The sequence below is a fragment of the Gadus chalcogrammus genome, chromosome 8 (assembly GCF_026213295.1).
Source record: "Gadus chalcogrammus isolate NIFS_2021 chromosome 8, NIFS_Gcha_1.0, whole genome shotgun sequence".
NCBI classification, from domain to species: Eukaryota; Metazoa; Chordata; class Actinopteri; order Gadiformes; family Gadidae; genus Gadus; species Gadus chalcogrammus.
This window is the reverse complement of record NC_079419.1, coordinates 9,408,288-9,423,287: the sequence shown is the minus strand read 5'-3', so window position 1 is coordinate 9,423,287 and position 15,000 is coordinate 9,408,288. Positions and strand designations below refer to the sequence as shown.

Genomic DNA, 15,000 nt, shown 5'->3' with positions numbered 1-15,000 from the left:
AAAGATCCATCTATATCCTTTTTATAGCACACACACACACACACACACACACACACACACACACACACACACACACACACACACACACACACACACACACACACACACACACACACACACACACACACACACACACACACACGCAGATACATAATGCAGTTGTTCCAGTTTTGTCTTTTGATAGATGAGGCCGTCTGTGAAGGTGTGACCTGGGAAGTGTAGTTAGAGGGAATGCCCGTGTTCCAGTAACTCACCCTGCCCACCTCCACCAGGTTGGTCACCATGACGATGGCGGCTGTGTTCTCCTGCCAAACCATCCTCCAGAAGTCAAAGACTGTCTCCTGCATAGGGCCTGGGCGAGAGCGAGACAGAGAGAGAAACACAGAGAGACAGAGAGACGAGAAGAGAGAGAGACAGAGACAGACAGAGAGAGACAGAGCGAGAGAGAGAGAGAGACAGACAGAGAGAGAAACACAGAGAGAGAGAGAGAGAGAGAGAGAGAGAGAGAGAGAGAGAGAGAGAGAGAGAGAGAGAGAGAGAGAGAGAGAGAGAGAGGTAAAGAGAGCGAGAGAGAGACAGAGCGAGAGAGAGAGAGAGAGAGGTAAATAGAGCGAGAGAGAGAAAGGGAGGATGTGTTTTTTAGTTCTCCCATCTCGTTCTTAGCAGTTCTACCGGCACTGCCAACTCATATTAAACAATAATAAAAAATAGACCAATTAAAAGACACAGGGACACATTGCATGTGCTTGGCAGAACGTATGATTGGAAGCGCACTCATTTGTTTGTGTGTGTGTGTGAATGCGTGCACGTGTGTGTCTGTGCTGCAAAAGGATGTTGCTTTTGGTAATTACCAGATACCCTGTAATTTACTTAGTTTTCCAAACGCGGCGTTGCTGAAAAGGTCCAGCGCATGTCACAATAAATACGCGCCAGCCCCTTCAGTCCTTTCCGTATTTAAAACTCCACTGAGCAATAATTGTTAATTGATAGAATTTCAATTATTTTTCTGGTTAATTCAAATGATTAATGTACATTTTAATGAACCGCCAAATGGAAAACGAAAAAAAAAAGACTGACAGATTAATTAGTGAATGCAAATCCCAGTGCATCTTCCTCCATGAACCCAAATTACCTGAAGACATGTTGCGAACGCACACGCACATATTTTGCAACATGCGTGCGTGCACACACACACACACACACACACACACACACACACACACACACACACACACACACACACACACACACACACACACACACACACACACACACACAGTCAGTGACATCATGAAACATCATAACTCCACTTATCTTTTCTATTTTTGAATAGTTTGCTGCAGCGGTAAACGCGCATTAATACATTATGTGATAAATAACAGGGTTGTGTATCGATGGGCGGGTTGTCTGTCAGAGCAGAGCTTGTTAGGCCAGCCTGAGGGAACATGTGACCTGTGGGAGAATAAAAGCGATTGCCTTCAAATGACAAGCGTGTCACATATGAAGCCTCCAGACCTATGATTTTTAATTACTGACACAAAAAAAGATCGATAGATGACAACTTCTATATGTTGAGCCCATGGCGGCCATTACACTGTATCCGAAGCGGCAATCTTCGCCCCCCCCACCCCCTCTTCAAACTGAATTGAAACAGAGTTGTAAATGAAATTTCGGCCTCTTCGCCTCCCAACCTCTCCTCTCTTCCTCTAGCTCAGCAAGTGATGGGTCTCAATTTCAACAGGATCCAGGAAACGCAATATTCAATCTCCACAGACTCCCCAGGCCTCTTCAACAGCTCCCCGGAATGATTGAGCCACCCACTCCTCCTCTACTTCCCACGCACCCTGCACCCCCCCCCCCCCCCCCATGCCATGTCCATCCTCCAACCCCCCCCCCCCCCCCCCAACCATTGGGGGAGGGGGGGGGGGTGGTTGGAGGATGGACATGGCCCGAGAAGCTGTGATGGAGAAGATGGCTGGCCAGGACAGCTGGTGAGTAGGACTTCAGTAACACAATACAACTTGGCAATCCATGTTCAAAAGAAAAAGAATTGGATACGCAGCGGGTGCCAAGCCTGAGACGGGAGAGTTGTGATCCAATATGCGTGTAGGATGGAAAACAATAGGTGAAGGAGGAGATGTTTTTGTAAATTGGAGCATGTGTGTTGCCGGGAAAACAGGGAAGTTATGTATCTGGGTGCGATCAAAACAAGATGGTCCCAGGAAGAAATAGCTTTACACATCGCCATTAATTCAATTATGATTAGTTCACACGTAACGCAGTGCATCGTACCACAACGTAATGTAATAGAACGAAACACTATCACAACGTAGCAGTACATAACAAGACATAACGACAGATATTGTAACAAAACAAAACACAAAAGTATTAAGTAACGTAGCGCAACATAACGCACCGAAACGTTACATACCACATTGTAAAATCAACATACAGTACAATACTGTTAGGTATGTTGCGTTACGTTGTGATAGCGTGACATAACAACGCAACACAACGTTATACGACGCAACTTCTCACAACATAACAAAACATAGCATACCACAAGTTGTGGCACTAAAGGCCTCCCCAAGGGGCCTTCCACCGGCCCCAGGGGGCCCGCCCGTTTAACTATGCAGTGATTGGAGGCTGGTGGTTAAGCGATTCAACCTCATTGTGCACTGCGTCGCCCGCATGGAGCTCAGTGGATGGAGTGGAGGCCCTCGAGGAGAGCCGAGCAGCACTCAAAGCCCCGGCATCCAGCTGTCAGAAGCTAATAGCAACGCCGCCGCCGCCGCTGCTACAGACGTTTTGGGTCGGGACTCGGCCTGTTCCTCCTCACAAGCGAGGACTGTGACAGCTGTGAGATATTCCCCAGCCGGCGACATCCACCAAAACGCCTCGGAAGCCGTACGCATGCACGCACACCAACCGAACGCACAGCGAGATTCACACAGGCACACACAGGCTCACAGGCGAGCGCACACACACAAATAGACAAACAAACACAGAGACACGAACACCAAACAAACACACAAACAAACACACAGACTCAAAGTAACAGACACTAACATAAACAGACACCCTATGGGTGGTTTTTCCACTGTATTACTACCAGTGTTTTTTGAATTAATTACATTTTTGATACATTGCTACTGCCACTGCTGCTGACATAAGCAAATAGGAACATGTTGTAAAGGATATCTAATGATTATGAAATGATTCCAAATGCTACCGTGTCAGATTCCCATCAAAATCTGATAGAGCAATTTGGGGCCGCTCAGGCCAGAAAAACAATAATATATTGCCAGTGGTGAATTAATCAAAACGCCAGACAGCTGTTTTCTGAATCACTGCAACATCTCCCATTCTTTCTCCTCTAAATAATTGCACGTGCCCACCAGAATGTCAGAGTAGTTCTTCTGTGACAAGAGTAAATAGACCTCATGGGAAAATATCTTTGTTGAGCAAAATACTAATCCAAAAATCCTCACACACATGTATACACGCACACACACACAGCTGCACACGCACACATGAATGCATGCACACAAGCACGCACACACCCTTCAGCAGAGACCTGACGCTCCTCTCCTCATTAATATTACATGCAGCAGACTTCGGCAAATAGAGACTGATCATTGACACTCTCTCTCTCTCTCTCTCTCTCTCTCTCTCTCTCTCTCTCTCTCTCTCTCTCTCTCTCTCTCCCTCTCTCTCCCTCTCTCTCCCTCTCTCTACCTCCCGGTGGGTTTGAAGGCCTTACCTGGAAATTATAAAAAGTAGCGTGCTGATGGTGACATTTGGCAATTGGATGTGATGAAGGTGTGTGTGTCAGGGTTCGTGCTTATTGTGTGTGCGTGCGTGCTAGTGTGTGCGTGCGTGCTGGTGTGTGTGTGGTAGACAGGCACCGGCGAGGCTAGGAGGAGGATATGAAGAGGGTCTTGATGAAATTGAGTCACCTCCGTGTGTCATATGAATATTTTGCAACCCGGGGGGGCTGGATGAGATATCCGCAGGTTTTCCCTACTGGGGTCCCGTGGTGTTGTGGGGGGGGGGGGCTGTGGCCGGGGAACCTGTTCTAGGAGGAGGAGGGGGGAGGGAGGAGGAGGAAGAGGAGGGGAGGAGGGGGAAGTGGAGGGGGGTAGAGGGAGGAGGAGGAGGAAGACGAGGAGGGGAGGAGGAGGGGGGTAGAGGGGGCGGTGGTGGAGGTGGAGGGGGGTAGAGGGGGGGGGAGGAGGAGGAGGAAGAGGAGGAGGAGAGGATGAGGAGGGGGGAGGAGGTGGAGGGGGGTAGAGGGGGCGGTGGTGGAGGTGGAGGGGGGTAGAGGGGGGGGGAGGAGGAGGAGGAAGAGGAGGAGGAGAGGAGGAGGAGGGGGGAGGTGGAGGGGGGTAGAGGGGGAGGTGGAGGTGGAGGGGGGTAGAGGGGGGGAGGAGGAGGAAGAGGAGGGGGGAGGCAGGAGGAGTGGGGAGATGGGGAGGAGGAAGAGGAGGGGGGAGAGGGGAGGAGGAGGTAGAGGATGGGGGATATGGGGAGAAGGAGTAGGAGGGGGGGATGAGGATTAGGAAGAGGGGGGAGGAAGGGGAACGGGGGAGGAGGGGGCGTCATTCTCACCCTCTCTCTCTCTCCCTCTCTCCCTCTCTCTCTCTCTCTCTCCCTCTCTCCCTCTCTCTCTCTCCCTCTCTCCCTCTCGGCTCACCAGGTGAGCGCCGCCGGGATCGGGGCGAACGATACAGAGACGTATAATGAGTCTGGTGACGGTGCGCGCCGGGGTCCCCGGGTGGAGACGGGGGTGACCCAGATAACGAGGAGCCGCCACACGCCCGGTCCCCGTCTCTCCACCCAAAAAGAACACCCTGACAGCTGTCCTACCCCCGCCTCGCCGCGGAGGGGGTTCCTCCACCACCAGCCCGCCGCCACACCACCACACCACCACACCTCAGCAGCCTCTGATCAGCACCGCTGGAGCCCGGGCGGCTGGGGCGAGCAGCCCTCTCTCTCTCTCTCTCTCTCTCTCTCTCTCTCTCTGTCTCCGACTCCCCGACTACACCTGGAGTGTTTTTATTTATTTTTTGTTGCTTCGCCTTTTTCTGACAGAGGAGGATTTCTTTTTAGCTTAGCGAGCATTATCGCGGGGGCACCGCCATTTAAGCTAAATCAAATAAATAAATAAATATAAAGCAGTGTGAGCTGAGTCTGTGAGTCCCAGCGGGCGATAGCGAGCGCGTCAGTCTTGCCAGAAACTTCCCCGACGTGTTTTTTCTTTTCTTTTTCCTGTGCGTTCCAGAAGGAGCCCGTGCTGCCTGTGCCCGGGTGCACCTCTTCTACTGCAGGTTCTGCCGCTGTGCAGCGCCGGTGTGATTGAGAGAGACAGGTTGTGTGTGTCTGTCTTCCTCTCTCTCTCATCTCCTACTTCAGTGTCAGCAGCACACACCCGAGCCTGTCTCCCTTCTTCCTGTCTCCCCCCCCCCACCCCCCCACCCCCCAAACATCCCCAGCCTGCCGAGGATGATGATGAATTATAGAAAAAAACAGAAAAAAAAAAAGGCAAGCTCTCAGGGAGAGTACAGATGTTTCATGCATCCTCTCCTTCTCCACACTCTAAGACTCACACACACATGCACACACACACACACACACACACACACACACACACACACACACACACACACACACACACACACACACACACACACACACACACACACACACACACACACACACACACACACACACACACACACACACACACAGTCTTCCTGGGAGGACCCCCAACCCCCCCCCCCGCCCCCGCCTTTCAGTCAAGTCGACAGAATAATCTCAACCTATTATGCAAGCAAAGTGTAGAAAAACACAGCGAAGCCCACCAATCCACAGGCACACACACAGGCCCTGATTAACATTAAGGCAAGAAGGGACTTCCAACGCGTTTCATCTCAGGCAGAGAGGGCTTTAGTGGTTGACAATATTTCTTTGACCGTCCATCTACATACGCATATTTAAAAGCAAAAGAAAAACTAAGTACGTCAATACTTCTAATGACAAGAGTGCGCCCAGCCTGTACGTATGCAAATTAATCCGGCTAAAAACCCGCACTCTGTAGAGACGAGTGGCGCCGCAGAAGCTGTCTATTCCCCGCCGTGTGGCACGCCAAACGGTTAAAAAAACCTCCGTTTTCGGTCTCTGAACTGTTTGACTCGACAACCGTCAAACGAGCTGCCTGTTCCAACCGGGGGTCTCTCCCGGATGTGTGAGTGTCCCACCAGCAGGTGCTGTGGGCAGACAGCGAGACACGCGGGCAGACAGGTAGTCAGGGAGACGGGTGGCGAGGCAGCGAGACGGTGCGTGAGACGCCGCCGGGCTCGGCGGGGGGGCGATCCATTACCAGAGGAAGAGCAAACAGAGGGGTGTTTTAATTGAGACGCCCAGCAAGAGGAGCTACGCTCTAATAAACAGGTAATTATGCAACTCCCCGGTCCGCCAAAGCAGATTGTGAATCCATTAAGGCCCCTTCTCTCAAATCGCCCCAAACCCCCCCCAGCTGTTTTTTTATCTTTCCACTTCTTTATTTATTTTACCTGCCGGAGCGGTGCGCCGAATCCCCTGACGTGCGCTGGGTTGTTGTGTGGGAGTGATCGCTCTCGACGCTCAAAAAAAACGAAGAAAAAAAACAGAAGCCTTAACAAATAACGACCAATCGGCTTTAACCTCTCAGGGTCGCGGTACAGGCTCCTCCCCCCGGCAGGTGACTGGCGTTGGGTTTAACCTTTGTTGCAGCATGTGCCCATCAAGCGCTGCCTAAACCCTTTTATTTATTCAGTGTTCCCCCACAGACTGATTTATCTATCCCAGACCACTGATGGAGAGAGGAGAGGAGAGGAGAGGAGGGAGAGAGAAAGAGCGAGAAGAGACAGGAAGAGAGAGAGAGATGCTCTGCTTGCTCAGAAGAGGTGTGTGTGCGCGTGTGTGTGTGTGTGTGTGTGTGTGTGTGTGTGTGTGTGTGTGTGTGTGTGTGTGTGTGTGTGTGTGTGTGTGCGTGTGTGTGTGTGTGTGCATGTGTGCATCCACGTCGAGCGAGAGCAGATTCCCTTAACACACTTGACTAAGCATCAAAGAGTAAAGAGTGTTTGCGCACACCTGTGTGTGCATTGACACACACACACGGACACACACAAACACACACACTCACACACATTTGCAAACAAACATGGCTTAAAAATCACACCGCCCAGGCATTCCAAACAACCATGCGTGCCTGGAAACTCCAAACTGTTTTTTTTCATCCTTACCTTGTGTAGCGATGTAGTGATTTGGCCTGTGGTAGCCCTGCAGGAAAAAAAGGAAAAGAAAGCCAAGAGAGAAAAAGTTAGAAAGTAGAGTTGGAATGTATGAAGAGCTTAACTCTAATCTAACTCATTAAAGGAAGCGTCTTGGTGTTCGTCTGAGAGGCTACGCAGAGAGTCTAACATTGGTTATGCTTCGTGACAACAGGGACTGACCCATTAAGGCAAATGAGACCCTCTCCCTTCGCCTGTTGTTATAGACAACACACCTGCCTACACATCTCTGCCTACACATAAACAAAAACCACATCTGTGACGTGCATCTGTGCACACACACACACACACACACACACACACACACACACACACACACACACACACACACACACACACACACACACACACACACACACACACACACACACACACACACACACACACACACACACATACACGTTTACCCTACCCACAGGGGACTATCGGTTTCCATCGACCAAGTGTGGACCTCTATTTCTGGTCATTTATAAAATACAAAAACATAATACAGCGTTTAGTTTTAAGTTATTTTGTCATAATATAACTTCAAATGTGATTTCTTTTAAAGAAGTTGCCAAGAGGGGACTTGAATACTTAAGCGATATTTACATATCAAAGAGGGGACTCCATTCACTGCAGGGAGCTGTCTGTGCCTATTGTTTCACTCAATGAGTGTTTGCCAACTGCAACTGTTGCTTCTGTCAATGTGTTTACATGGGAAAATATAAAAGATGGTCCCCACTTGGATTGTACAACATGACAGAAGTCCCCTGTTAAATGGTATGGGGCGACCCTCACACTCCTGCATGGATCTATTCATGAAGTGTGGAAAAGAACAAATGTAATTGTGAGAAGGTGAAATCCTCCCCCTTCTCACTGTCTCCCATTAGAGAAATTATTATTATTATTATTATTATTATTATTATTATTATTATTATTATTATTATTATTATATTGTGTGTGTATATATTATATTGGGCTGGTGTAAGACTGGTCTTCCGTCCCGGTAGGGGGCAGTATGCTAAGGGAGCTTAGGGTCAGAGTATCAGGGAATAGCCCAGGGGGGTGTTGATAGAAACAGCTGTTTTGTAAATATCTTTAGGTTGTGCACAGGGTGTGGGTATATATGTATTTGGTGATTGTTTATTTAGTTTCATGTTTATTAGTATTCACACAATGTACTTTATGTTCAGTTATGTTGGATTGGTAGCTTTAGGTAAATAATGTTCCCCCAACTAATGGTCTGGCCCATACGGCCGTGATTGGTCCAATTGCCATTTCCCTATTTAAGGGCTTTCTCATTTGATGTTTGGGGCTGAAGGTGGTGCTGGCTCGACGTGAGGCCAGTACGAGAGACGTATGGTTAGGCTAGGCTAGGCTAGGCTAGGCTAGGCTAGGCTAGGCTAGGCTAGGCTATGCTATGCTATGCTATGTTTTCTTTTCTCAGACCACCACAGTGAGTAAAAGTTATTTTCCTTTATTAAATGTTGATGTTTTCTCAGACACAAGCCATCAGTATCCCTGCTCTTTGCACCTTGACATGCATGTCACTGCTGTTTGTTAACCTAGCTTTGCTGATTTGTATCTTGTGATGTGTGTGTGTTTTTCTTAACAGGTGTTAGATGACTGACAAGATCTATGGGGGGGCCCCCTTTGGGCCCCCCCATACTAACTTAGTCTTCAAAGGAATCTAGTGCCATGGGACTCCAGTGTCTTCAAAACATCCTCGGAATACATGTGTATGAATGGTCCACCGAAGGGTTGATCTGGAAGCCACCGCGGTCCACGCAGTAATCTGCTGCGTGGGCCGTAGTGGCTTCCAGAGCCATCTTTCGGTCTAGGTCAGGTACAGTAACGGTTGCCCTTCAATGTAGCAGGCTACGGGTTTCTGAAGAAGCCTGCTTTACGTAGCATTGGAGTACAAATATTGTGCAAAATGCTCATGTAATTGCACTAGCACTGGTAACCTGTAGATTAGCTTAGTTTAACGTCATTCGGTGCTGTCTGTCAAATGTGTGGCTTACTTTAAGTCCACAAGGCCCTCTGGTTAACCACGTTGGAACACCCCTGGACAAGGTGATTAGTCACAGTGGGTGTGTGCTAAAGTTTTGTTCCATTTTTCACTAGTTGGTTAAGGTTTGGTAGAATTGTTTGGATGCTAGCGACGTGATGGCGTATGTACAAGAGCCTACCGTGGCCAGGCCACAGTTGTGACGGCCACGGCCAGATGGCCTAGTGTGAGTGCAACCTTGATTGCATTTGTATACTGTTTACCATTGGATGTTTATGCAATTTGGCTTAATTCATCCACTGTAAAGCTGCATTTGACTATTCCAGGGTCGTTTTGTACAGGCTTTCAATTGACCTTGTTGACTAGGTTGTGCGAAGTTTTTTTTTTTTTTTTTACCCTTGCTTACAATCCAACGGTTGCGACCACTTATGCAACTGGGCTGTGAACCTTGCAATTCTAGTTGCATATTTGTACACGCAAGCTTGTCCATTTCTATCGCCATCACTAACACTAGCTTCAGCATTTCCTTGTAGGCCATTAGCTAACTTGTGTATTGGAGCGATGATTTGGGTATTTTAAGATGCTTGAAAACCTAAAATAAAGCAAAATGCGTGTCTGGTGTGCAAGAGCCAATTTGTTGGCTTGCAGTAGTCGAGGAGTTGCCGTAGGTCGTAAGCCATCTGGAGGTTGTGGCAATGGAGGCTTGTGGTAGATCTGCCATCCAAGAAAGGTTAATTCTTCTGAAGCATGATTAATAGTTTAGTAAAATCTATTCATATAGAACTATAAAATCCAAGACTGCAGCCAGTAACTTGGATCGCAATATGTGGCAAGTATTGGTCTTCATTTGTAACAACAGAATAATTAACATGACTAACTGGGTTTCTTCCATTTTCTAACTAGGGGGACTTGACTGGTGAGTCTACTGGATTAATCAGTGGCGGGTACTTTGCCCAACAGATTTGATGGCATGACTACAGGGTGACAAAGACAATTATTCCCTCTGCCTATCAAAAGAGACTTCTAAAACATATCTGCTAGAACAGTTCCTATACTTTTTGTATAATTTGGTCATGCTGCAAATTTACTTTTTGTAGTTGCTCCATATTTAGTTCTTTGACAGCCTCGCCTGCTAGAAAAGTCCATTCAAATCGGCTAAATATTATGAACTAAATTAATAGCCATGAAATGTTGTCACTCATACTAATGGCAAATACCCCCCTTTCAGTTGGTGGTTCAACACTGATGTCTCTCTAGGCTTGAGGGAGAGCTCACAAGTAAATTACACAAATGTCCTGGAGCAATTGGGAATACACTTTTATTTAGTCTACCTGACCAGGGACATCTTTGAACGATAGGTCACCTAACCCAAACTTTTCACTCTTAGGTTGTCCTTTTCTCTTGTTTTAACCCGAAAGGGCTGAAAATATCAACATTTCAGGTATTCTCTTTGGATAATGTGCAAAACTTGTGGCTTCACTATTAAAAAAAATTAACGAATGTATTTTTCTTAATGTGGTTAAACTATTTAAAGATTTGTATGCAAATATTTCTGCTCAATTTGTGGTCAATGAAACTAAAATTTTTAATTTGATTAAAACCACAACTATGGGTTAAAGGTATTTGCTTTGGGCATCTTTTGAAATTTTTAGAATCTAGCTCCATTGCCGTTAGAAATGGTGTCTCCCAGTACTGCAAAGTGCTTCCACAAGTTTAAAAAAGAATGGGCAGAAAAGGAACTGCCAACTAAATCCATTTAACATGGGTAGAAAGTTTCGATGGAAGCTCTTGGCTGCTGGTTCCCAACACAGCTCCACTGTTAGCCTGTGACCTTGCGTTTAACTTTTTTGAACTTTTTGGTGACTTTCACAAAAGAGAAATGAACTGGTTAATACAATAAACAAGACATTTGAAACTTCAGCTACATTTTTATCCATTTTGTACTGCCTTTGATTTCAACCCGTGACATGTTTGTCAGGTGATAACTATGTACCTGTGACCGCATATCATGGTACCATTTTGAACTGTTTGTGGATATTGCATTAAATCCATATGCTTGAAACTTTTCAATAATGCATATCAACGAAACAATGGAATGAAATAAATGGTTCAAGCAATTTGTGGGACTTGGCTGCTTTTACATTACTCATTTTGGGGGTTATTTCAGTCTCTCCAACATGCAGGTCATGCGAAGAATCATAATGTGAATGGGAATATTCTATAAATGTCTTGATATCATCTTTCGTCTCAACACTTCTGCTGCAGCCGCCTAAAGTCTCACTCCGAGAACCTTAAAATATGAATCAATCCATTAGAAGTATGAAAATATCTTCCCGGTCGTGCAATAGGGCAAACAAGGTGTCATTTGACATCTGTTTCGAGACGATTGCAACAGTGCCACACATGATCATATTTGAATATGTTTCAGGGTAGTAATTAGCTGTCGATTTTGGAGGCCTTTATCAATAATGACCAGCTATAGATTTGCTTCCCGATGGAGATTTCTGACAAATTACATGTTATTTAGCATCTACACGTTAAGCTGAGTCCAATGAGATCAAGCTCGCCCTCTTGCTACACCGAGATCATGTCCTAGACCATAGGTGTACCATGTAAAATACATGTTACAATTTGCTAGAGTGTCATGCTTGGTGTCTTTGGACTCAGCTCAACTAGTACATGTTGAGCTGGGGATCGAACAATTTCAAAGGTCTAGACCCTATATTGTATTTTAATTGTATTTGTTTATCATTTTTATTGATACAAATGAATAGATAGGTTTTTGTTAGACTATTCTGTTCCTATAAACACACTTACAAATCAAGTTTGACAAATTATTATTACATTAGTTGAGATTACTATCTTTCCCTTACATTATATATTATATATATATATATATATATAGTTATTTCCTCTTTTCATAAAAGCAGGAGTGTGAATGTCGCTCCATGCTATCTAAGAAGGGACTTGTGTCATTTTGTCATAGCCAACAGTGGACCCCGTTCATTAGAAAAAGTTATGTTATGCAAATCAACAGATAAAATGCATTCCTTTAACCGTAGACTAAGCACACAAGTTTGTAGTTGTAAAAAATAAAAACCTTATTAAGTTTAGATATTTGTGTTCATGACAACATTGTTGGGGCAACTTTAATTGCAAAATAACACTATGTATATACATATATATATCATATTTTATTTAGATTGTTATTACCTCTTAAGAACTATCCATTTGCTTATTTATTTTTTTACTCATCCATGATGGAGTGTGAACGTCACTCTATGCTATCTAAGAGAGAACTTCTGTCATTATGTATCAGCCAACAGTGGACCCCTGTCATTCCATACAGTACAAGTGTGGACCATTTTCTGTGATGCAAATCAACAATTCAAATGCATTTCTTTAGATCGGGGACTGGAGTACATTGTAAAATGGTAAATTAAGGCTAATTTGGGGATTGAACCATTTCAAAGGTCTAGACCCTTATATTGTATTTGTTTATCATTTTTATTGATACAAATGAATAGATAGGTTTTTTGTTAGAGAATTCTATTCCTAAAAACACACTAACAATTCAAGTTTGACAAATTATTATTACATTAGTTGAGATTGCTATCTTTCCCTTACAGTATATATAGTTATTACCTCTTTTCATAAAAGAAGGAGTGTGAATGTCGCTCCATGCTATCTAAGAAGGGACTTGTGTCATTTTGTAATAGCCAACAGTGTCATCCAAATTAAATGTATTATTATTATTATTATTAGTGGACCCCTGTCACTACATACAAAAAAAGTGTGGAACTTTTAAAGCTCAGCCTTTTTTGTGTGCATGTTTCAAGAGACTTTACTAAGTAGTCTGTTTAACAGCCCCCTACAGTCTGACAGACGTGTGAACGACTGCAGGTAATAGAGGAGTGTTTGAAGCGACGTGTGTGGATTGGTCGTCAAGCTCTGGCCAGCAGAGGCGCTATAGAGTATGGACTAAACACTCACACACTTTCAGGTCCCCTCTTGGCAAAAGTTGTGAAAATGCGTCAAAATATTTTAGGCATGTTTTTAGGTTGATTTAAGGCATGACCAAAAGGGGACCTGAAAAATGTCCCCTCTTGGCTCGGAGGTCCCCTGTTGGTGAAGGTGTTACGACGCCGAAGTCCACTGTTGGATAGTTAGGCGAGTACACACACACACACACACACACACACACACACACCAACTTTTTATTTGCACAGAAAGTGTTATTTTCAATACTTTCTCTTGAATGTAGTTAAAGCTAAACAATATGTCAACAATTATATTTATGCATGCATTGCACACTCCCTTCGCAGAAAAAACAACAATTATATTGAGTTCGAACATATCGATTACAAAACCACCCCTTTCTATAAGGATATATTATTCATCGGGCTAATCAAGAAGCACCTCTCGTTTCGATGAAAGACCAACGCAAGCAGACACAAGTTCAGTCCTGTACTGCCCAGAGAACACACAAGCAACATGAAGGGCCACCCATCAGCCCACGGCACCCGCTAAACCTCTCCAAGCAAACCTCCAAGTGTTAATGCTCCCTCCATCCCAACCCCCAGAGATAAACAACCAGCGCCGATGATGCCCCCCCCGCCACCACCACATCCCTCCATTCCACTCCACCTAGTCTTGTGGATTACTTTAATCCCCTTAAGTTTTTATTTTGTCCAATTTCGTGTCCTCTCTCTGGGGAGACGAGCCTGAAAACAAAGCGTTAGGAATTTAATGGGCTCCTCCACTGGCTCTCCCCCTCCCTCTCTCTCTCCCTCCCTCCCTCCCTCCCTCCCTCCCTCCCTCCCTCCCTCTCTCCCCTCTCTCTCTCTCTCTCTCTCTCTCTCTCTCTCCTCTCTCTCTCTCTCTCCCTCCCTCTCTCTCTCTCTCCCTCTCTCTCCCTCGCTCTCTCTCCCTCTTTCCCTCCCTCTCTCCCTCCCTCTCTCTCCCTCTCCCTCTCTCCCTCTCTGTGTCTCTCTCTCTCTCGGCCCCCCACCCCCTTCTTGATTGTCTTCCACTTCCTTTGAATAACACCGACCGGCATTATCTCTCCAATATTCAATTTAGCTTGGACTGCGATTAACGCTTCCCTCCGCTGAAGGAGGAACTACACAATGGAAGCCCCCCCACCCCCCCTCCCAGTCCCCTCCCTCCCTCCCGCCACTAACCCCCCCCCCCCCCCCCCACACACACACACATCCGCCAGTCCCTTCTTCAGCTATTCTACTGTCCTCCATTTTTAATGACTTCTTTATCTCCGGACTGAGGCGGGGAAGATTTGTTTGTGCTTTCATGTATGTTTCCGTCAAAGGCAAAGTGGAGGCCCAATACACGGGTGGATTAGAGAGAGTGAGGGAGACAAAGAGCGGGAGAAAATAGAGTCGAGACACGGAGCGCTGACAGCGACAGTCAGCGGGACCGGTGCTTAGCGTATGCGGGCAAGCGGCTTACCTTCCCTTCTCTTTTTTCCCCCCCCATACACTCCCATTAGGGGAAGTGAATTGTTTGGTATAAAATTTGACAGAGAATCAATGCTGTTGTTTCTTTTTTCCGGTACTTGATCAGGGGACGTGTGCGACGTGTACTAGCGTAGGAACATTAGCGCGGGGAACCGGACGCTAGACTCTAAACCACGCGGACCGCACTACCTCGAGGCTA

The 15,000-nt window shown here is 46.2% G+C and overlaps 1 protein-coding gene across 1 annotated transcript in view; it reads right to left on the bottom strand.

Annotated features, from left to right (window-relative positions):
* The window catches only part of LOC130387241 (receptor-type tyrosine-protein phosphatase mu-like), a 126,554-nt gene that overhangs the window by 19,635 nt on the left and 91,919 nt on the right, over window positions 1–15,000 (bottom strand). Inside the window, exons 21-22 of the mRNA XM_056596255.1 lie at window positions 7,287–7,405; window positions 255–352 (exon numbers count right to left, since the gene is read on the bottom strand). Coding sequence (XP_056452230.1) covers window positions 255–352; window positions 7,287–7,405 — 217 coding nt within the window. The remainder of the gene's footprint in view (window positions 1–254; window positions 353–7,286; window positions 7,406–15,000) is intronic.